At 35.0% G+C, this 25,390-nt stretch overlaps 1 protein-coding gene, 1 non-coding gene and 1 pseudogene across 2 annotated transcripts in view; all 3 read left to right on the forward strand.

Annotated features, from left to right (window-relative positions):
• Nucleotides 1-6,943: 6,943 nt before the first annotated feature.
• The window catches only part of LOC145278251 (RNA cytosine C(5)-methyltransferase NSUN2-like), a 74,413-nt gene continuing 55,966 nt past the window's right edge, over nt 6,944-25,390 (forward strand). Inside the window, exons 1-6 of the mRNA XM_080130540.1 lie at nt 6,944-6,969; nt 10,307-10,414; nt 14,379-14,484; nt 17,059-17,130; nt 21,332-21,416; nt 24,256-24,314. Of these exons, the coding sequence (XP_079986666.1) occupies nt 6,944-6,969; nt 10,307-10,414; nt 14,379-14,484; nt 17,059-17,130; nt 21,332-21,416; nt 24,256-24,314 (456 nt within the window). The remainder of the gene's footprint in view (nt 6,970-10,306; nt 10,415-14,378; nt 14,485-17,058; nt 17,131-21,331; nt 21,417-24,255; nt 24,315-25,390) is intronic.
• Nucleotides 15,599-15,715, forward strand: LOC145278360 (5S ribosomal RNA; annotated as a pseudogene).
• Nucleotides 17,710-17,907, forward strand: LOC145278491 (U2 spliceosomal RNA). Its single transcript, XR_013868370.1, has one exon. It is a non-coding gene; the product is annotated as a U2 spliceosomal RNA (small nuclear RNA).

Below are 25,390 nucleotides of genomic sequence, written 5' to 3' on the forward strand. Positions count from 1 at the left end.
TAAAAACATTAATTCTTTGTCTCTCAACTGGGCACTTTTCTACAGGGAGAGGGTCGCTTTTTTTTTTTTTTTTTTTTTTTTCCCCCCCCCCCCCGATATTTTCGAAAGTCATCCCCTCTTTTTGATTGACTAGCCTTAATTTAAACATTCGTCACTTCTGGTTTGGCGATGGGCGCAACAGCAAAGACGTCACTTTTTCACATTCTTTTTCTCCAGGTTTGAGCCAGCCTGCCTGCCTACTACTACATTTTTTTTTTCTCAACACACACCTCCAAACACCCGGGTACCCAGGCTGCGTGCCAATCTCTGACTCCCGGCCCCAGTACTCGTTACCGGAAGTGACGTCACCAAAGGAAGTTATGTCATGAGATAGTCCATTAATCCCATGGAGGGGGTGTCTCCAACACTATCACTTTCCAAAATTTACTACTTTAAATCCTTGAAACATTAATTTAAGATAATAAATATTGCATCCATAACATTTTCATAATAAATATTGCATCCATAACATTTTCATAATAAATATTGCATCCATAACATTTTCATAATAAATATTGCATCCATAACATTTTCATAATAAATATTGCATCCATAACATTTTCATAATAAATATTGCATCCATAACATTTTCATAATAATAATAATAAATATTGCATCCATAACATTTTCATAATAATAATAATAAATATTGCATCCATAACATTTTTATAATAATAATAATAAATATTGCATCCATAACATTTTTATAATAATAATAATAAATATTGCATCCATAACATTTTTATAATAATAATAATAATAATAAATATTGCATCCATAACATTTTTATAATAATAATAATAAATATTGCATCCATAACATTTTTATAAACACTAAAGTCTCATTTATTTATTACTAGCCTGGGTGCCCAGCGTTTCCGGGTGTTTAGAGATGTGTATTGAGTAAAAAAAAAAAGTGTTAGTAGTCAGGCAGGCTCGAACCCATACCGCGAAGGAGGAAAAGAATGTGAAAAAAAAAGTGATATCTTTGCCGTTGCGTCCACCGCCAAACTGGAAGTGGCAAAGGCTAGTCAATTGAAAAGAGGGGATGACTTTCAAAAATATAGGCAAAAAAAGCAACCCCTCCCTGTAGAATAGTGCCCAGTTGAGAGTGAAGGAATTAATGTTTTTAGCCAATTTTTCTATATTTGTTGTCAGAAGGGTCGAGCTTTAAAACTATACTGATCTCGTGAAAATCCATCGTCTCTGTCGAAAGTTTTAGGCAGAGATACATACATACATTTAAACAGACAGGTGAGATTTATATTATAGACTAGCGGAGGTGCCCGGCGTTGCCCAGGTGTTTGTAGGTGTGTATTGAGCAAAAAAAAAAAAAAAAAAAAAAAAAAAATGGTGATAGTATGCAGGCAGGCTCGAACCCGTGACACGAAGACGGAAAAGAAAGTGAAAGAAAACCTGTCATTTTACCGCTACGCCATGACGTGACAGGAAATGAAAGGCGTTCAAATTTAGCGATGTCAATCAAAAAGTTGACTTGCAGAAATAAATAGTTAAGTGAAGGAGTTCACGCAGGCGCAGAAATGAACGGCTGGCTTTCTGCCATTTTATTTATTAGTTTCCTCATGATGTTGGGGAAAACCAGCGTTCAAATTTAGCGATGAAATCACGCACTTAAATCTGATGTAGGCCAATTAAGCTTTCAGCTTTCTGCCATATTTGGTTTCCCCCACAATGTTGGGGAAAACCAGCTCCCCAAAAAGGGGGGAACTCTGGCAGTGTCCAAATGAATAGTAATTGTTTGATATGAAGGGTTTCCCCACGTTGATCAAAGCTGATTGCATTTTTGGACATCCCGGCCGGGAAGGCCAGGTGAATGTATTCGCTTCAATCAGTTTTGCTTTATTTATATGTAAAAGACAAACAAACATTGGAAAGGACGGGACAGAGGGAATTTTTTAAAAGTCGATCAAAATAAATCTAGAGATGATGTCTGTTTGCAAATCTGAGATATTATAATCTAGGAAGTATAAGGAAACTTCTCCAAGTTGGTAATTTCTTGGACATACAAAAACGCTTGCAGCTGTTTTGCCTTTTATATATATATATATATATATATATATATATATAGAGAGAGAGAGAGACTAGCAGGGGTGCCCAGGGTGTTTAGAGGTGCAAAAGAACAAAAAAAATGTTTAAGTAGGCAGGCAGGTTCGAACCTGTGACACAAAGGCAGAAAACGTGAAATTTTACCACTATGCTACGACGACAAAGTGAAAAGCGTTTAAATTTAGCGATGTCAATGAAAAGCTGTTGACTGACTGATAATTAGGTCAGGAGTCGGCGAAGAAATGAAATCTCACTGTATTTATTTTCTTCACCACGAGGTCGTTACCAGCTCCCAGGTGTCCGAATGAATAGCAGTTGTCTGGCATGAGGGGTTTTCCACACACTGGATGCCCGGCCGAAAAGATTCCTATGCTTTCAATTTAGTTTTGTTTTTACACCAAGAACACGAACAAACACGCAAGAAGACAGAAAAGCAGGAATTTTATAAAATAAGTCTCTCAAATAAAAGACAGACGACCTTTCGTAAATCATAGATATTATAATCTAGGGAATATATAAAAACTTCTAAGAAGTGGTCCCCCCCCCCCCAAGCACCCCCTCAAAAACCTTTGCCGGACATACAAAAAAATTGCACACGCACACATTTTCGCTTTTATATAATAGACTAGCAGGGGTGCCAGGCGTTGCCCGGAGTGCTTGGAGGTGTAAAAGAAGCAAAAAAAAAAAAAAGTGTTAGGCAGGCAGGTTCGAACCCGTGTGACGCGAAGGTGGAGAACCTGAGATTTTACCATTGCGCTATGACGACCGTCCCTTAAAAGCTGTTGCCTCACTGATTATTAGGTTAGGAGTCGGTGAAAAAATGAAATCTCTTGTATTTATTTATATATATATATTTTTTTTTTTTTTTTTACTACGAGGTTGCTCCCAGGTGTCCACTAGACATCCGTGGCACGAAGCTGGAAAACTGCCTTCGCTGTCGTTAGTTTCGCTTTTTTATACAAAAAACACAGGACCACAGGATAGCGTGACTTTTATAAAATAAAAGTCGCTCAAATAAAAGATAGACACGGCCTCTTTCATAAATTGGAGATATTATAATCTAAGGAGTATATAAAAAGATGTAAGAATTAGTGATCTCCCCTTCTCAAAAAAAGCCTTTGCCGGACATACAAAAAAAATTGCACACACACACACATTTTCGCTTTTATATCATAGATGGAAATTGCTTCAGACAAGACTTGAAGCCACTTCATGTAAGGAGCTAATAAGAACAAAAAATAATTATTGCAAAGACAGGCGATGCCTGTTGACCTTAGTCTGGAAAAGACCAACGTTATGTTGGAGAACAGCAGTCAGCAGGAAGAAGAGAGCTCTACAAGCTTGCAGGAAAGAAACTTGTACTGGAATAGGAAGCTGTATTATAATGCAGTATCAAAACAGCAAATTGATGGAGACCAGTAGACCAACAAGTCAAATGAGCTGGAACAAAAGAAGCAGGAAATAGATCAGACAATTCTGAAGAATACATGCCATAATAGTATTTATACAAAAGACCGACACTAGCATATCATGTCTGTGAGAGAGGTTGTAGAAAAGAAAAGGGTAGAGCCAACCAAATTTCTGCACCCTCAGATTGGATAGATTCATCAGCCCAAATATGACAACTATCTACAGTTATAACAGTTTGGTCATTTTAATATCTTTTAAATCAATTTGATTTTTCACTTTAAGAAGTTTAAATTGCGAATTGATTTCTTTTTTATCTCGATTACTTGTTGAAAATAAGCTCAATCTCTGTAAAGAAAAGAATGCAAAATGTTTGTCCTGGAAATAAAACAATATTCCAAAAAAGAACTATTTGGAATATTAAAATCAAAATAATCATTGAATTAAAACAACAAATAAATAAAATGTCCTTTTTCAAAACCAATATGCAAATTAGTTAACCTTGCAACTGATCTTGCATGTACATAAACAGTATACATAAAAATATGGTGTCTTGTTTAAAGTTAAATTAACTAACTTGCAATATGGGTTTGATATTTATCGTTATTGCGAGAAAATTGACTTGATATTTGCATTTATTCAAAGACAGAAAAATAAAAACTCAAAACTTTTTTTTCTAAAATATAAAAAAAAATTTTCTTTGTTTTTGTAATTTAGAAATATGAAGAGGTGGGGGGGGTCTTTTTTTAAAAAAAAATTAGAAAGATGAGGGGAGAGGAGAGAGGGGAGCTTTTCTCCTTTATGGCAAATGTAATAGGCATTATATATGACACGCCGATTCTTGCTAGATCACTCGAGTTAAAGCAACATTGAATCTGGTCCGTACCACATGAGTGATCATATGGGGAATACCAGTATGTAGGAGAAAAGATACAAAAATCAGGGATTCTGCAGTTGAGCCAAAAAACGATTAAGAAAAAATAAATATCAACAAATAAATGGTACCATAACCAATAAAAGTTACTTTTATACCTACCCAATTCATTTTTTTTTTTTTTGTGTGTGTCTTTTAAGTAGTTTTAAATACCTTTTTTTTTTCCATCTCAAACTTGAAATTTTTATGAGATGTTAGCCAACAAAGATGGACGCCACATTCTTCATGTATCAACAGCCATCCTTGTTGGCTAACATCTCATAAAAATTGAATATTTAAGATGAAAAAAGAGCGTTTAAAACTACTTAAAAACATACAAAGAAAAAAAAATGATCTAGATCGGTAGAAAAGTACCTTTTTTATTGGTTATGGTAACATTTATTTGTCATGGAGGAGAATTGGTCCCTTCAAATACGTTAAGGCTTCTGGTGCATTTTGTCAATTTGTCAGCAGTACTTCTTTGCCGTAATCGTTTCGTCCAGATTCAAGAAGCTGTGTTGAATGAGACCGGCCACAGATCACCAAACAGTCACCATAGCCATTTTTTTGGTACAATTTCGGTTTCGGGAAGTGTTGTGGGGCTTCTCCGGCATCCAACTACTCTTCCGAACATTGCATCACACGTCACAATCCGCTCGAGAAATGGGTCGTTTTTGTTGTGCAGAAGTAGAAGGCACCTCAAAACAACAATTTTTTTGATTATCGTCGTACGTTCCCGATTTATCCAAGTTTTTTGATTTCCTTATTTGCTTTAAATGACGAACGACTGTTGAGTGGTCGACCTCGAGTTCAACAGCAACTTCTCGTGTGCTTTTGCGAGGATCAGCTTCAATTAAGGCTTTCAAATATTCGTTATCACCTGCAGTCAGCTGGCCGCAACCATCTTCATCTTCAAGGCTCTCATCACCATTGCGAAATTTCCTGAACCACCTTAGTGCCACACGTTTGTTAGTGGTTCCTGGGCCAAACGCATCATTGATATCACAAGCTTTCTTGGCAGCTTTTTGGCTTAGTTTGAATTGGAACAAGAAAATAGTGTGGATTTGAATTTTGTTCATGCTGTCGAAAAGCCCGCAAAAGTAAATGAAGAGATTGAGAACGGTAGCGAATAACACGATTCGATAGAGCGAAAAACGCGCTTCAAAATGCTATGTAACATGGCCAAATATATCAACGAATTAATTCAGAAATCATGTATAAAAGTAAAAAAGTAACATATGTGAGAAAACAATATTGTTTTTGCACCATAATATTTACTATTTATCATTGGAAAATCGACCGATTATCAAAGGCCAATTTTTTTTTTTTTTTTTTTTTTTTGTTACATTTTCACCCCAAACAAGGCACATTGTCACTTTGGTGTAGGAGGCTACTATCAGGGGCAACAACTACTGGGGTACTATGTAGGGATTTGGGCAGCAAGATGTCGGTTCACGTTGCACTTTAACTTCTGCACGTCAGTACAGTTGGGAAAGCAGTGACCTGGAATGGAATTCCAAAGTCTAGCTGTTCTGGGGAAGAAACTATTGGAGTAGAAAGATCTTTTACATCTAGGGATCTCTACAGTGTGGGGGTGGGATTTAGCAGCCTGTCAGGTTTGTCGAGGGTGTCTACATCATGGGGGCACAAGTGCTTGCAGTTCATCAGAGCATTCATCATTAAAATACTTGTAGAACAGGCAGAGGGATGCAACATTTCGTCGATGGGACAGAGGCTGAAGCTTAGATGCCAGTTCAGGGCCTATCAGATTTGCGACTCTCTTTTGAACCTTGTCAAGGAGCGAGGGACTAGTAGCAGATGCACCAGCCCAAATATGATAGCAATACTCCATACATGGGCGAATGGTGGCCTTATAGAGGTACAGGATACTTTCGGGTGTTAGTAGTTTTCTAGCACGATAGAGAGAGCCCACCTTCCTTGCAGCGGCCCTGGCAATACCTTCAATGTAATTGTTTCAACTCATGGATGTAATTATGTTGAGTATTCTACCAGTGATACCGTATGATCTATTTTTCCTGAGGAGACCCTCATGCCATACCCTGTCAAAAGCCATAGATATATCTAGAGCTACTGCTCCACCCTTCCCCGCTTTGTCCAGTGAATGGTAATCAGTAATTGGCCAATTTGCTCATCAGTGTATCCCTAGTTGTAAGTTTTTGATGGTAGCTGAGATACTTGATTAGAATCTGACTAAAATCTGACTGAATAAGTGCGTTAAATTTTGGAAAGTTAGTAGGTGATGGCTCTATGGTGCTTCAATCCCAAAATCTTGGAGGCTAGAAATAATTAAAACCGTGTCAAAGTTTTGTTTACAAAAAATGTTGCAGACTGCTTTCCCCAAATGGATTTCCTAACTTCTTGAACTTTCCATAAGCTATTTGTCTTACCTGAACTGTCATTTTAAATATGTTTTTTTTTTTTTTTTTTTTTTTTTTTTACATTATATTTCAGAATGGCCATGAACGTAAACAAAATTACAAACTGACAATAAGGCATAATGAACTTTTCCAAAAATATTATCAGGTATGTTACACTTTATTCTGTTCTTCTTTTGAACTGGGTTATTTCTCTGATGCTCGTCATTATTTTTTTATGTCTTTTTTTCCACAAAATGGAAGAGAAAATTAAAATTTAACTTTATTAACTATATTCACCTTATAATGCTAAGTGCCTAGAAAAAGGGTATCAAGTTCCATTTTTTTAGGTGCTACCCAACCGAGAATTGAACCTCGACCATTATCTTGTTCCAATTTAAGCATACCTATTTTGCTGATTGCAGACACATATACTAGCTGATCACACGCACGCACACATATACTAGCTGATCACATGCACACACATAAACTAGCTGATCACAATGATCACATGCACACGCACACATAAACTAGCTGATCACATGCACACACATAAGTCAGAAAGAGTGGCAATCTTGGTTGAAGTGAGTGTCCCTAATGATGGAGATTTGAACAGAGCTGAAAGAGAGAAACAGGCCAAATCCAAGGTAGCTGATCAGCGGCTTGGATCCCACCAGTTTTGACAAATAACAAATAGAATCCTGAACAGAAGTGTGCGTTCTATCCCAACCATTATCAATGGACCAGAGGTCATCTCGTCAGCGTCAGACAAGGCCAAACTATTTGCAAAGAACTTTGCAGCTAATTCTACCCTATGCGACGAAGGCCATCAACTCCCCATATTTCCTCCTATAACACAGAACAAGCTAGGTAACATACAAATATCCGTGCATGAGGTCGCCAAGCTAATAAAGAACCTAGATTCCAGTAAAGCAACTGGCCCTGATGGCATCCCAATTATAGTGTTAAAAAAGCTTCAACCAGAACTTGCTCCCATACTTACGAAACTATTTAAGCGCTGCCTTAAGGAGAAGTGCTTTCCGACTCCCTGGAAGACCTCATCAGTTTGCCCTGTATTTAAGAATTCAGGTGATAAGTCATCTCCCTCTCAATACAGACCAATAAGTCTCCTGTGTGTTATAAGTAAGTTGCTGGAATCCATATTAAATAGAGAAATAGTCAACCACCTCAGCAGGAATAACCTTCTTAGTGACACACAATATGGTTTCCGCTCTGCAAGATCTACCGCAGATGTGCTGACGGTTATATCCCACAGGATTAGTGAATCTCTTGACAAAGGCTTCCTTTCTAGGGCAATTGCTCTCGACATATCAAAGGCCTTCGACAAGGTATGGCATAAGGGTCTACTTCACAAGATTTCCAGCTACGGTATAACTGGAAATGTTTTCTCAATCATTAAATCATTTCTCTCCGATAGGCTCATAAGAGTAGTGGTAGATGGACAAAAATCGGAGGCCTGCAATATAAATGCTGGAGTCCCTCAGGGGTCAATCCTGGGCCCAACTCTCTTCCTGATCTACATCAATGACCTCCCTAAACACATACTTAAATCATTCGTTGACATCTATGCTGATGACACGACCATCTACGGCAACACATCAAAGGCTGTAAATGACAAAGTTCTCTCTGATTCTCTCTCCTCTGATCTCGAGCGCGTGGTTCAGTGGGGGAAGAGGTGGCTGGTTACCTTTAATGCATCCAAAACCAAACTGCTATCCTTACATCATCAACGCTCTGATCCCCATCTGGCATCAATTGTGATGGATGGCTCTCGTCTGGGTGAGGCCCTGTGTTTTGACAAGCTTCTGGGTTTGACCTTTACTCCTGATCTGAAATGGAACACGTACATCAAGTCTGTTGCCAAGGTCGCTGGAAAGATGGTGGGATCCTTCTACCGCTCCAGAAGATATCTCACTACGGATGCAATTCTCTATCTATATAAAAGCCAAGTACGTCCAAGGATGGAATACTGTTGCCATATCTGGGCAGGAGCTGCTAAAAACAGCCTATCCTGCCTTGACAGAGTACAAAATAGACTTCGTGGCTTAGTGGGGGATGCCCTTTTCTCTACCCTGCAACCTCTCTCCCACAGAAAAGACGTTGCGAGCCTGTCCTTGTTTTATCGTTATTTTCATGGCAGATGCTCGTCTGAACTCCAATCTCTGGTCCCTCCTCGCCAATCTTTCACGAAAAACACCCGTCTAGCTGAATCCACTGTGAAAAATTTCCCCCACTCTATATCTGTGCCTAAATCAAAACGCAGATTCCATGAACAAAGCTTCTTTCTTAGAACTGCACGCCTGTGGAACTCTGTTCCGTCTGCCTGCTTCCCTCCGGACTACAACTTGGATGTCTTCAAGTCCAATGTTAACAAATTCCTAATGAACCGCCCCCTTAAGTAAACATTTCAGCAAATCTCCTCACTAACGTAATGTACTTGCAATAACCTTTATCCCTGAGTGGCTTCCGGGCCTTGATAAGTGGTGATCACTGTGTAAAAAAAAAAAAAATATATATCAAGGTCTCATGTATATGAAAAGAAACTGGAATCTTAGAGAGATATCAATCATATCAGTTATTATAGGTGCCACAGGGTTTATGAAAAAGAACCTGAAGTCCTATCTAATATTTCTAGTGAACCAATTGCAAAAGAGATTCAGACAATTGCACTTAAGGGAATAGCGAGGATACTAAAAAGAGCTCTCGGTTGGTTTCAATAAAAAGCAGGGCAATGTTGGCAGCTGGTTTGGCTGCCCCATATCCAGCGTTACAATCTTCAAAGGAAGAAAATTAAAAAAAAAAAAAAAAACTAGCTGATCACATGCACACACACACACAGACTAGCTGATCAAATACACATAGACTAACTGATTACACACACACACACACACACACACACATCCCTCCTGGTCGGTCTAGCTTGGGAATTAAATTAATACAGTTTTAATCATATATGAGAAAGTAAAGTCAGAAAAAAGAAACTTAAAAGGTAATTAATTGCAATGGGGTTGGGGGGCTACCTCTCAATCAATTTTTATCTTTTATAAAATTTTTAATTATTTATTTATTTGAAAAAAAAAAAAAAATTATTTCAGGGTCTTGGAATTGTTCCTGAAGGTGAATGGGATGATTTTTATGAGACTTTGAAAACCAGCCTCCCGATCTCATTTCGCTTTACAGGCCATAAAAGGTTAGAACACATTTTTATTTTTTCACATTCATGTCTTCAATCGTTCGCATTTCTTTATCTTTTTTTTTTTTTTTTTTTTTTGGGTATGCATAGAAATAACAATTCTTGAAAAATTCTGTTGTCGATTTGTATTTGGTAGTTTAATCTTCATGTGCCCTGTGGCACATGCAATGGATCAATTTTTTATAAGTCAGATTTCTTTATTTGTTAATTTTAAAATAATTGAATTTACTTTCATTTTTCTTTTTTTTAATTAAATTAAATTATCATTTGTAATTTCCTTTTTGCATTAAAGACAGTCGAAAGTATTGCTGAATGTCATCAAAACCAAATACTTTGAAAAAATCCTCGGTGCTCAATGTGAAGATGGACGACCTGTTGATCCACCCAAGTGTTTGCAGTGGTAAATAATTTGCAACATTTATGAATTTTGAAATATTTTGTTTTCTTTTGTTAACTAAATGGGGGGAGGGGGCTAGGTGGCACTGACTGCTAATTTAAGTGGTTCTTGTTGAGCCTATCCTCATCTTCAAAAGTCAAAACATTGTGAATTTATATTCACAATGTTTTGACTTTTGTAACCTCTGACCATATTCTAGTACAACTTAAATGTGGGAACATGCATAAACTTTTGAACTGAACCATTTTTTTTTATTCCTGGAAGTCGATTTTTCTTATTCTGGTAACCTTTACCGAAAAACTGGAATCTTAGGAAGATCTCCATCATTCCAGTAATTATAGGAGCAACTGGACTCATGAAAAAGAATTTCAAAAACTACTTGGCAGATATACCCGGTGAACCAAGTGCAAGAGATACAAAAATTGCAGGGATGGTTTGAATCTTAAAAAGATCCCTCGGTTGAAATGTATGAGATAGTGAGTAAATATCTGGTAGGATGCCTCATCCTCAGCTAGGACCAAATGATAAGAAAATTAAAAAAAAAAAAAAAAAAAAAAGGATAGAAGTGTTACTTTATTTGGATTCTTCAGACTACTTTTATTTTATTTTATTTTTTTTACATAGGAGTCACCACTTATCAAGACCCAGAGGTCACTCGAGGATAAGGATTAAAGAGTGTACAGTAGTCAAAGAGACAATACCATAGGTATCATTAGTAATGTCAATTTAGTAAATTGAATTACTTAAGGGGAATGGCTCATCAAGAACTTGTTTACGTTGGACTTGAAGACAACCCTATTGCATTCATCTGGAAAGTAGGAAAACAGAAGACAATTCCACAGGCGTGCAGTTCTAAGAAAGAAGCTTTGTTCATGGAATCTACGTTTAGATTTAGGCACAGATAAAGAGTGGGGGGAAATTATTGACACTGTTCTCAATTTTGAGTGTCATTTTAACAATGTTTTGGTCAATGTAACCTCCAACCTTCTTCCAATGTATCTTATTGAACTTGGGAATTGGGACAGAATTTCAGGTGGAACCTTTTTACTTCACAGGGATAGCATGCTTTTGTTTCGTGAGCCATGACTAGATAGAAATTCTAATTTGCAATTGTATTTCTCGGTCGCCCACACTAAAAATTGAACCTACAACCTTTGAAAGAATATCACTTTTACAATTGATTTTTCCAAGCCCTCTAACAACTGCATCGCGGATCCTTCCAAGTAGTAGAAGAATTCAAATAATACAAATAATGAATCCTTATTTTAAAAATTCAGGAATGTGTTACTTTGTTATTTTTAGTTATTACTGTGGCGATATCATGGATCCCAGTCAAAGTCAACCAATCTTGCTGGTAGATTCTCATGAATCATTTATTGCTAAAAAAAGAACTAGGAAAAAGTTTAATTTCAAGACAATAAGTCAAAAAAAAATTTTTTAAATAGCTGGTAAAAACAAAAGGAGTCATTCAGGTTAACTGGGGTTTATTATTTGAAGAATTACTGAAAGATATTTGCGGTTAAACTAACATAAAAAGAAGCTATATATTTACAATTTTTTCTGTTTTGGAAAAGAGAGAAAGAAAAAAAGAAAGCAACATTACTAAATTAAAATTTCTATACACAAGAAAGGAGTCCAACATTCCTTGTGGAAGAGGAAGATAGCACATGATTATTAAAAGAAAAAAAGGGAGATATGAATAAAAGTCGTTGTGGTAGATATAGTAATGGCAGTAAGAAATGAGAGAAATAAATTGCCAAGGAAAGCAAGGATTTTCAGATGATTAAGAGTCTCCTTTGCGGTTTCTGACAAATCCACACTTGTGCAATCGCAATTGATTCAGACTTGAGATCAAATCACCAACCAAACTTCGCCCCAAGCTACTAAGAAATGTTAAATTGAAAACAAAAACTCTAGACAATTCAGAAGGTGTTTCATAAATCAGAAAAAAAAAGTTTTCTTTATTTATATATATATATATATATATATATATATATATATATATATATAACTGAATAATTATTTTTTATAAAAAAATGATTACCAATGACTTGTTAATTAGTTTGCTTTGCCTTTTTTGTGTTTTGAGAGTGATTCAACTTTTCACAAATATCAACAAACCAGACCATTTCCAGCAATAAGAGTTTTCAGACAAATGGTAACCTTCTGTGAGAGAAGAAACTACTAGTAACAACTAACCTCGGAGTCATCCCAGAGAGTGATGGTCCTGTTTTATTATCTCTGAAAACCCGTTAATGTAAAAATTGTATTGCCACATAGACTTAGTGGCCTGCACGTTTTGTGCACCTCGGAGCTAAAACTGACGATATGTGTGGTTCCAGTGTTCAGTGCCTGAATACATTTGAAGGGTCCGAGAATGGACGATGTTACATTTGTGATCCCGCGATTGAGGCTGACATTTAACCTGTAATCCAATGCTGCTGTCATGGGAGTGGTAGGTTTACATCATTGATTGTAGTAAGAATTGAACCTTTAGAAGACTGCCACGTAGAATGGATTGTTAACCAATGCTTTCAACCATCTGGAGGTTGAAGGTTCAATCCTTACTCCAGGTGATAATAACTGACAAAAAAACAAAGTAACATTTTCACTTGGTCACAGTTGACAGAACAATCTACTCCTGTGGATAAAGGGAACTTGGATGAAATTTGGGATTTGTAGATTAAATAAAAGGTTCACAAATTCTTTATTCCTGTATTGGTTCCAAGCTATGTTAGGGTCCGCAATAATGGATGTTTACTTCCATTTAGCACAACTTGATCATCACAGGCTTGATTCGGGTGAAGGTTGGTTTTATGGAGATCATTTTGTGCGGAGCATTTGCCTTTCTCATCATTGACTTGCATCTCGGTCACTTCCCAATGATTTCAAATTTAAATGTGAGTTTTGTAATGGGTTTACAGATTATTTCATTAAAATGACTGAATTGTATTCTAAGAAACTATCCAAGTTCTTCAATTGACATTAAGATTCCCAAGTTTGACTAGAAGGTTCCCAAAATCAAAAACATGTAGCAAAAGAAGGTTATATTGTAAATAACTGTGAAAATGTTTTTGATGAATGTGGAGGGTATGACTTCCAAAATTTGGACAATCTTATTTATAACTACGTGTTAGGACAACCAACCACTTAGAAGCCTCTGAACTCCTTATAAAAATATCGAATTTCGGATTCCAGTCAGTTCGCTATCAGTCTCCGTCTTGACACAACTAAACCGACCGGACTACATTGATTCTTCAGCGACTGGATCTAATGTCGCCAGATTTCTTCTAGAGAATTACTCAACACGCAAGATCATAACTGCATTGATTCTTTGCCGATTGGATTTACTACTGCCATCTTTGTTCAACATAATGGCTAAACACTTAACAGGTTATGGGCCCAGCCATTGACTTTGCTTAGACGGATTGGAATCTAAATTCGGATTGTGGCAGCTGAAATTTATGAGGTTGAATACTTCGCCACGTTTTCACAGACAAATTTAATGACAATTAAAATTTTATCGCAACTTGTCGCTGAATGTAATTTAAAAATACATTAAATGGATGTAAAAATACTTATTTAAATGCTCTGATTGACTGTGAGATTTATATTTATACCCCCCCCCCCTCCCCAGGGGATTTAAAATGAAAAATAAAAGTTTTGTAAGGAAACTGAATAAATCACTTTATGGTCTTAAACAAAGTGCTCACAATTGAAATCTAACACCCCATAATTATTTAATAGAAAAAAAAATTCAGGCAGTTTCCCCGTAGATGTGTGCATGTATACCAAAAATATAAGTAATAAATTGTTGATTAAGATGAGACTAGTAGTCTGAATAATTGAAAATCATCAAAAATGATAAAATATAATTTATAGTTTCAGCATTTCGATGTTCTTTGTTTTAGCTTTTTTGAATTACATTATTTTTTACTATTTTGGTATTTTCTCCTATTTTTCTTAGGTACCCAGAGGAAATGGCGTGGCAGCTAAATTTCACCCGCAAAGAAGTGCGTAGTACTCCTGCTCTGGAAAAACTCCATAGCTTTTTAGTTTCCGAGACTGAAAGTGTAAGTAAGATTCTCCGCATTTCTCATAATTGTTTTGTTTCTAAATTAATCAGCTTTGCTTGAATTTCCAAGGTTTCATATGTGAGGGCTACTTGAACCTCCAGTTTATATGGTGCTTCTACAGAACAATTTCCGATTAGACTTCTCAAACAATAGCATTATTTTATAGATCATGCTTTTCTACCGACTGACATCATGGACAATAAATGTTATCAGTTTATTTCTTTCCGAAATAATTCTTTGTTTTTTATTTTCATTTCAAATTCATTTAGAGATGGGCTCAAACCCAGAAACTTCCTAATAACATTACGGATGAAAGACCAATTTAAAAAAAATATATATATTTTTTTTTTTTTTTTTTTTTTTTTTTTTTTTTTTTTTTTTTTAATGGAAACCGTTCGATACTAGGCATGAAGCCACTTGATGTAAGGAGCTATCGAAAAAAAAAACATTTTTAAGGTCAAAAACTAGCCAACAACAAATTATATGTATAGATTTCAACCCAGAAAACAATAATTCTTCCTCCTTTGTCAGAAACATATCTCAGGGAATGTAGAGACTAATGACAAAATAAGGAAAACAAGAGTTGCAAAGTTACTGAAATTAAGCTTATGGTCCACTTCCTACTCTCCTTTTTTATCCAAATGTTACTGCCATCATTTCTTATCTGAAAATGGAGAGGTTTATTATTTGGGACTAGTTTTCTCCTTAAATATCAAATTATTATACACCATCTTGGATTCTATTAACAGTAAATGAAAGATTTAATTATCCGTTTTTATTTATCTTTTGCACCATTTCATTTTTTCATCATTGCAAACAGCCTTATTAAATACCAAAATACTTTTTTTACCAGCAGTGCTTCAAGCAAACTACCATATGCTTTTAATATTTTATTGTGTTTTCAAAATGTCAAACCATATTAAAGCGAACAAACTTGGTAATGTTACTAGATCTAGTACAGTAGAATCCCGGATATGGCATTAATCCGTTCTGGGGTTGGGATCATGAGGTGAAATCGCCGTATGGTGAAGCCTAAGCAAAATTTTATACAGTACGTATTAAAAATTAGTAACAAAATACAGTGCAGTATATGATACACATGTATATAATTCAATATGGCATAATTGCGTTGACACACCGGTTCTCATCAGATCACCGAAGTTAAGCAACGGTGAGCTTGGTTAGTACCAGATGGGTGACCATTTGGGAATTCTAGGTGCTGTATGTGCTCTCCGCTTATCTCAGCATTTATTTCTAGTCATCCTGTACAGACACTTCACTTGCCACTGGTATTTAACAATGTCGACTCAAGAGAGGTGTGGTTGGAGATTGCACACCTCTTGCCACAAAAATTTCACGTGCAGGCACCCCTTTGTGGGTATCCATAGTCTGTTAAAGACTGAAGGAGCCCTTTTCTATAATCAAATAGCATCAAATAACACCATAAGATGAGGCAAATATAACCAGGGGTGGGAAAAACATTGCATTCTGCATAGTAATCTGAAAAAATAAACGTATCAGAGCTACCATATCCTGGGGTTTTATCGAGTTGATTGTAAGAAAAAAATCTTTGTAGGTATTAAAAAAAATGTTTTTATGTTAAATATTATATGAGAAGTCAGTTTGAGTTAATATTTATTTTATTTTAAGCATCTAAACACAAGAAATACAATACACAATTTAAATAAGTAAACTTTAATATTTATTTATTTTTTTTTTTTTATTCAATTTTCTCCCCAAACAAGGCACAGTGCCACTTTGTAGTAGGGGGCTACTATCGGGGACATAAGTTGTAGGGATATTATGAAGGGAGATGAGCAGCAAAATGTCTGTTCACATTACACTTGAACTTCTGTATGTCAGTACAGTTGGGAAAGCAGAATCCCGGAAGGGAGTTTCAAAGTCTTGCTGTTCTGGGGAAAAAACTATTGGAGTAGAAGGCTTTCTTACACCTAGGGATCTCTATTGTGTAGGGGTGGGATTTAGCTGTTTGTTGGGTTTGTCGGAGGTATTTTTGTTGTAGGGGTACAAGTGCTTGTAGTTCGTCAGAGCATTCACCATTAAAATACTTGTAAAACAGACAGATGAATGCAAAATTTTGTCGATGGGACAGAAGCTGAAGCTAAAATGACAGTTCAGGACTTATCAGGTTGGCGACTCTCTTTTGAACCCTGTCCAGAAGGGAGAGACTAGTAGCAGATGCATCAGCCCAAATGTGACAACAGTACTCCATACATGGGTGAAACTAACTAACATAGTTAATATAAAGCATCTTACAAGCCAACCATGTTAGTTTTAAAATACTGTTTACGTATTTAAATTGTGTATTTCTCACATTTGGATGCTTAAAATAAAAATAAATATTAACCCAAAATAACTCCTCATATAATAATATTTAACAAAAGACATTTTTAAATGCTTACACAGATTTTTTTTTCTCGCAATCAACTCGATACTAGATTTAGTGACATCACCACAAAAACTCTTAAAGCTTTTAGCTTAAAAAGTTGATAAAAAAAAGTTTGGAAATTATCTTGCAATTAATTCTTGAAAACGTTTTTCTTCTTTTAGGGAAATATCAGTCGTCAGGAAGCTGTAAGCATGATTCCTCCTGTTTTATTAGACATAAAGCCACATCATAAGGTTTGTTATTTTGATTATTCATTAGCTTTCAGTTTTTTTTTTTTGATTTCTTGTTTCCTTTGAAGTAGCAATTTCATCTCCGAATTAATGATGTTGACTAATAGAAATGCAATCAAATATTGAAAAATGAAATAATTTATCACCCCCAGAAATGTAAGCATGCTGTCATAAGAAAATTTAATCACAAAACTCTTAAAGATAAGTTTGGACATTCTGGGCACTAAAAAGACAATAATTCTAAATAAAGAAGGTAGAAAGATTTCCGAGTTTTACACGATACACCTGAAGTAGGTCAGAGGTTACTTTGACCAAAACGCTGCAAATGAGAACAATAATTTGAATCCAAATAATACAAAAGATGACATTCTCTAATAATAGAAATAATTGTGTCAAAGACAACACCACATTTGAAGAACGCCATCCAATGTTATAATGATGCAAATGTTGAAGTTTTTTTTGTTTTTGTTTTTTTTGTCGCGTGCAAGCGACTCTATAAGTCACTCCGTCGGTCCGTCCGTAACACTTTTGTGCTTGGCCTTTTTGGTTAAGATCAAAATAGATGCTGTTCTTAGCTTTTTAAGCTTTTCTTGGCCTTTTGGCCAAGATCAAAGTGTAGTATCTATTCTTACTACATGCTGTACTTATTGTGATATAAAAGGGGGATCACTTTTCTGTATTAATTTAATGTAAAATGATCACCCACTTTACAACCAGTCAGTCTCAAAGCCATTCAAGTTGTTTTTGAAGGATTCCAGTTCTTTTTTAAGCATTCAATTCATCCTTAAGTTTATTAAAGTCATTCTAAGTCATTTACTTTTTATTTATTTAAGTCATTTCAGCCCATTTTTCGGTCATTTTAGTTTATCTTTAAGAATTTCATGTCAATCCTACATTCACGCATTCACACGAGAGCACGCGACTTATGGCTATCAGCCTTGTTTTGATTAAAGATGAAAGAAAAAAACAGAAGACTTGAACACCAAAAAGATCAAAATCAAGTAAAATAACAATTCATAAACTAGCACATAGAATAAAATGGAGTCATGAAAACTGTCGGCAATATATGAGTTAAAGAATTTTTTTTTTTTTTTTTTTTTTTTTTTTTTTTCAAGTCCATGAGTGTAGTGTGTGAATTAAAGTTGCAGTTTTAGTCCCCCCCCCCCCCGATTTTTCAGTAGCGTCCGTTACTTCAGAAGATTGCCAGATAGCCGTCCATTAGTTTTTCCTGAAGTTTTGCCACAAATTGTTTTTCATTAAATAGGTGTGTGCACAGTAAAAAAAAATTTTTGCGAAAATTCCCGTTGCTTCTCCAGGGGCTCAAACGAGGTCAAAAATGCCCCAAAGTGGCCAAAAATGGCGCGTTTTTGCCCCATAACTTTTGATCTATCCATTAGATTTTTTGAAACTTGGCGAAAATGTGAAGGCAACGTTGGCCCTTCACATTTTTCACATCATTTCTTCACTATTTTTTGTAGAATCATCTCACATGCAGCACGAGAAAGGGATTATGCACGTGCGCCTTGTTTTTTGTTTTTTTTTGTTTTTCAGAAATGTAATTCTATAAAATAAAAACTTTTCATCTCTGCACATTTGGTTTATCGGTGCTTTTATGTTATCAGAGCAAAATTCTAAAATTGAAATCATATCCAAAAATTACGAAAAAGGATACAGTCAAAAAATTAATTATTAATGGAAATAGTTTTTGAAGAAAATTAGTGAAAATTGTGTTTTGATTAAAAAAAAAAAAAGTTCAAATCGTAATAAGGGAGGTAATTATTTTCTGAAAACTGAAAATCTTAGGCCAATTTCGCAAAGCTCAATTTTTGCTAATCTTTGAACACTGTATCAAATGGGTGATCATTTGGCAATTTTGATGGACTATGTAGGAGGACAGCAACACCTTCCTTGAAAAACTGAAAAAAATAAATAAAGTAATCATCTCCCCTAACAGGGATATACACGTGATTATATTCCCATGAAACTTCCTACTTTTAAGAAAGCCAGTTTAACTCGTCTAGAGCGAGTGCTACTTCAGTACAGTAGCACAAAGCAAATTTCAGTCCTTTAACAGATTTAGCACTAATCCAATTCTTGTTTCTCACCTGCAACAATCGTTATATAAATTATTTTTATTTATTTTTTTATTTTTATTTTTTTTTCAAAGGAGCCACCATTTATCAAGGCCTGGAAGCCACTCAAGGATTAGGGTTAATAGGTGTACAGTAGTCAATGGGACAATATTGTAGTAATCGTTAGTAGTGGAAATTTGGTAAATTGGATTACTTAAGGGGAACAGCTCATCAAGAATTTGTTTACGTTGGACTTGAAGACAACCATATTATAGTCAACTAGAAAGCAGGAAAACGGAAGAGAATTCCACAGGTGTGCAGTTCTAAGAAATAAGCTTTGTTCATGGAATCTGTTTAGGCTAAGCACAAATAAAGAGTGGGGGAAATTATTGATAGTGGTTTTAGCTAGACAAGTGTTTTTCTTGAAAATTTGGCGGTGGCGGGGCATAGATTGGAGCTCAGAAGAGCTCTTGCCATGAAAATAAAATAACAATAAAAGAGACATGCTCGCAACGTCTCTTCTGTGAGAAAGAGGTTCCAGGGAAGAGAAAAGAGAATCCCCTACTAAGCTACAAAGTCTATTTTAAACTCTGTCAAGGCAGGATTAGGTCTTTTTAGCAGCTCCTGCCCAGATGTGGTAACAGTACTCCATCCTTGGATGCTCTTATACACATAGAAAATCGCATTGACAGTGAGATATCTACTGATGCAGTAGAATGATCCCACCATTTTTCCAGTGACCTTGGCAACGGATTTGATGTACGTTTTTCCATTTCAGATCAGGAGTAAAGATCAGACCCAGAAGCTTGTCAAAACATGGAGCCTCCCCAAGTAGAGAGTGATTCATTTCAATTGATGCCAGACGAGGATCAGAGTGTTGGTGATGGAAAGATAAAAGCTTGATTTTTAGATGCATTAAAAGTAACCAGCCAATTTCCCCATTGTACCACTTGCTCAAGATCAGAAGAGAGAGAATCAGAGAAAACTTGGTCATTTACGGACTTTGAAGTGTTGCCATAGATGGAAGTGTCAGCATAAATGTCCACGAATGATCTTAGGATGTGATTTGGGAGATCATTGATGAAGATCTGGAAGAGAGTTAGGCTCAGAATTAACCCCTGAGGGACTCCAGCATTAATACTGTGAGCTTTTGATTTCTGCCCATCAACCACTACTCTCATGAACCTATCAGAGAGAAATGATTTAATAATTGAAAAGACATTCTGTAGCTGGAGATCTTGTGGAATAGACCTTTATGCCATACCCTAACAAAGGCCTTTGATATGTCGAGCAATTCCCCTAGAAAGGAAGCCTCTGTTGAGATTCAGCACATCTGCTGTAGATCTAGCAGAACGGAAACCATATTGCATGTCACTGAGAAAGTTAGTTTGGCTGAGATGGTTGACTACACAGATTCCAGCAACTTGCTTAGGACACACAGGAGACTTATTGGTCTGTACTGAGAGGGAAATGAGCGATCACCTAAATTTTTTAATGCGGGACATATTGATGAATTTTTCCAGGGTGTTGGGAAACAATTCTCCTTTTGACAACGCTTAAACAGCTTTGTAAGTATGGGAGCTTTAAATTTAACGACAAACTGAAGTTTTGTTGTTTTTTTTTTGTTTTTGTTTTTTTTTGTTTTGTTTTTTTCACTAAAAATCAAGTGGTTTGACATGCAAAAAAGTGGATATGCTTCAAAGTTGAGAAACGTTTTTCGTACTTTTTGTATATGTTCAATACTGTGACATGTCAATTAAGTAGATATCATTGGTTTTACCTGAAATTCAACATTTCGATTTTTGAATTTTGCTTTAATAATGAAGAATCATTAATCTACCTAAGCCAGGCTTATTAGAATAGAACGTATATTTTAAATAAAAACCAAAGTTGTATGAATCAGCTGCATCATATGTCAAAAAGAAGTGCTTCGTCAGGAAGCTGTAAGCATGATTTCTCCTGTTTTATTCAACATAAAACCACATCATAAGGTTTGTTGCATTTGTCGCTACCGATCTCCATATTCTCCAACAGGCATCACTATTTTCCAGTGTAGCCGATGTTAACTTTGTGAAATTTCAATGAGTACAAGTTGTGTTCAAAATTAAATCAATGTTTTCCTTTTTCTACAGGTGTTGGACTTATGTGCTGCCCCAGGTTCAAAGACTGCACAACTTATTGAATATTTACATGCCGGTGATGATACGCCTGTTCCAAGTAAATATTGTTTTATTTTTTTTTTATCCTCAAAGACCATAGTATTTGGTGGATTGAGTTAAGTCTTCTATCTTTTACATATATTGTGCAATCCTGTAAAGAAAATGACGAAACTCAGCAACACCGCAATGAACACTGACATTTTTTCAGTTCAAACTTTTTCTCCCAGCTGTCAAAAATGCAACTGCCCGTCTTCCCTAATTCATACTTCTTAAAGCAGTTGTTCTCCTCATATGCAAAGGAATGCTACCTATAAAAAATCTAACTACAAACTGAAGTTTTTTTGTTTTGTTTTTTTCACTGAAAATCGAGTGTTCGACATACGAAACAGTTCACACACTTTAAAGCTGATAACTGTTCATTTTATTTTCCATTATTACAGTAGGCAACATTTAATCTTCCTTTAATATTTTAAACCATGTGTGTGTTGTAGAAATCAATATGTTGAGCATTAAAATAAGTTTTGGTACTTGTACATTTTGCAAAACAGATTTCTGTAAATGTTTGCTCGGGTTAGCCCAGTACATGACGTAAACTGCCAGAATATTCCAAGCAAATCTTAAAAATGCTAGAAAACAGAAAATAATATTCATTAAATACGAATTACAATCCAAAAAAAAAAAAATTGAAAAACAATAAAATAAAATATAACATCCTACTGTAAGTTTTATTTTTGTTTTAAATAAATAGATACATTTGGTAATTGAGCATAACACAGTAGCTTAACTTTCAAACACGTTGCTAGAGGGCGCTCTCATAACTCAATTGACATATTGAAGCACAAAATGGAAAAAATACCTCTGCTTTTCTCCAAAACTGCTTACTTGTATATTGGGACAAAATATTAAGATATTTTAACGTTAATATATTTATGTTTTAAAATATATTTATTAACAGAAAAATGAAAAAATAATGTGTCGCAAAATATTGTTTTGAATTTGTAAAAAAAATTTATCAATATTTATTTATTTATTTATTTTTGGCAAACTATTTAGATATTTTGAAAATGTATTTATTTACAAAAGCATGAAAAAAACAATGAATGTGTTGCTAAGTATTGTTTTGAATTAAACATTTTAATCAATTTTTATTTTTATTTTTTTTTTGGCAAACTATTTAGATATTTAAAAAATATTTACAAAAACATGAAAAAAAAAACAATGTACGTGTCACATTTTTACAGTTTAAAGTTACAAAACGGTGAATGCACAATAAAAAATAGCTGAACAGTTGTACGAATAATCTTATTAGAATTCAAAACAATATTTCATGTTTTTATAAATATATTTTCAAAATATCTAGATAAATGAAACAAACACTTAAAAAAAAAGCTTTAAGCTAGAACTCAATGCGGCACATTCATTGTTTTTTTTTTATATATTTCTGTAAATAAATATATTTTGTTAAATATCTAAAGAGTTTACCAAACTATATAACATTAATTTAAATAAACAGTTATTTAAATGAGTAATAAAAAATAAGCAGTTTGGGAGAAAAGCGGAGGTATTGTTTCCGTTTTGTACTTCCATACCTCAATTGATCTATGCGAGCACCCTCTAGTGACATGTTTGAAAGTTAAGTTAAGCTACCATGCTATGCTCAATTACCAAACATTTTTTCTTGCGTGATTAAGTGGGGGGGGGGGGCGTTAGTTCCTTTAAAGGTAACAGTATGTTTCAAGCCCACCCAACATTCTCTTTAGAATTTTTTTTTTTTTTTTTTTTTTTTTTTTTTGGCTATGTCCTGCACCTCATTTCAAATGCTATCAGTTTGTTCTGTTGACAGTACTTTAGGACTTGCTCTGGTGTCTGTACTAAATTTGTCCAGCATAGTTAGATTAATTGCCGTGTTCTGCTCCATTACTGACTAAAAGAAATTTCTTTTTCTTCCAGTTTATCAAAAGTCGTCTGCTAATTATGTTGCTTCACATTAGGCAATCACATTTGTTGTCATTTTCTGATTGGCTAATCATTTTGATCAGAACTCAGCATATTCCAGTGGTTTGCGAAGTTTCCGGCCAAGCCTTACGGGACATTTACAAAAATCTAGTTCACAAAATGCATTAATATCTATGTTTCAATAAGTGTTAAATTTGTCAAAGAATCTAAAAACCCATTTTGTAAATTTTTGCTTTTTGTCTCAAATACCTTTCTATATTTAAAAAAAAAAAAAAAAATGTGTATGATGTACGTACCTGTTATAAAACAATAATATAATATTCTAAAAAATCATATAAATTGATCAAGTTGTTTTAAGAAAATCAAATTTTATGAGTATCTGAGGAGTGACTGTTTTGTAGGCCATTTTGAAAAAAAATCTCCAACAAAAGGAGATAACTCAATAATAATTCATACTTGCTAGATTTATGTTGTAATATCCTACTATTTCTCGTTAATCATTTAAAGATGATTTTCTTTATAAAAATAAAACTACTTCATCAGTTTATGCGATTTTTGGAATATATTTTCCTTCCATCATGGGCATGTACATCATTAAAAAAAATTTTTTTTTTTTGCAATCAAAGTCACCTAACATGCTTCCAACATCAGGACTCGATAAACAACATTATAGTTGATGATGAACGATTTATTTAGCTACTGATCATCCAGTAGGCTGAAAGATCAAGGAAGTAGAGAGGCAGAGAGTCAATTACATTTTAAGCACATGGCTTAATTATTATTAAAGTATGCTAAATGCATCTATATTATTATTAATGTACTTTCTCATAAATCCTAGCTCAAATCAAATATTTAAAAACTTTGTGATTCCTTAAAGGAAATCTTTTCCTTTATTTATCTAAGCAAATACCTGTTGCAAAGTTATTGTTTCTGTTTTCCAGAGGGTTTTGTCGTAGCTAATGATATCGACAACAAACGATGTTACATGATGGTCCATCAAGTGAAACGTTTGCAGAGTCCTTGTTGTATTGTAGTCAATCATGATGCAGCAACAATGCCAAATTTAAAAATTAACTCAGATGTAAGTATTTATAATTTTACACTTTTTTTTATCCTTGCTACCTCTCTCGTGCTACTAGATAAGGCTGTCTGAAGATATTGACTTCCTGACTCAAATTCACCATGTATTAATTTTATTTTTATTTTTTTTTTTCAATTTCTTTGCAAAACTTAATAATGTTCTGTAGAGCAAAAAACAAAAACAATAATGCGCTCCCCTCTCCCTTTTTCTTTCTTCCCTGCTTTTTTTTTTTTTTTTTTTTTTTTTACATAGGCATCGCCTCTTATCAAGGCCAAGAGGCCACTCGAGGATAAAGGTTAAAGAGTATACAGTAGAAATTGGACAATATAGTAATCGTTAGTAATGGAAATTTGTTAACTTATATGGAACGGTTCATCAAAAACTTGTTTACGTTAGACTTGAAGGTAACCATATTGTAGTCAGCTGGAAAGCAGGAAAACGGAAGATAATTCCACAGGTGTGCAGTTCTAAGAAAGAAGCTTTGTTCATGGAATCTATGTTTAGGCACAGATAAAGAGTGGGGGAATTAGTGATAGTGTTTTCTGCTAGACGGGTGATTCTTGTGAAAGTCTGGCGAGGGGAGACCATAGATTGGAGCTCTGCTGAGCACTTTCCATGAAAATAACGATAAAGCAGAGACAAATTCACAACATCTCTTCTATGAGTAAGAGGTTGCAGGGAAGAGAAAAGGGCATCCCCTACGAGGCTACAAAGTCTATTTTGAACTCTATCAAGGTAGGATAAGTCCTTTCTAGCAGCTCCTGTCCAGATGTGGCAACAGTACTCCATCCTTGGACGTACCTAGCTCTTATATAGATAGAGAATTGCATCAGCAGTGAAATATCTACTGGATCGATAGAAGGATCCCACCATTTTTCCAGCAGCCTTAGCAACAGATTTTATGTATGTGTTCAATTTAAGATCAGGAGTAAAGGTCAAGTCCAGAAGCTTGTCAAAACATGAAGCCTCCCCAGGGCGGAAGCCATTCATTTCAA

The sequence above is a fragment of the Euprymna scolopes genome, chromosome 6, assembly GCF_053919585.1.
Source record: "Euprymna scolopes isolate OS-2025 chromosome 6, ASM5391958v1, whole genome shotgun sequence".
NCBI lineage: Eukaryota > Metazoa > Mollusca > Cephalopoda > Sepiida > Sepiolidae > Euprymna > Euprymna scolopes.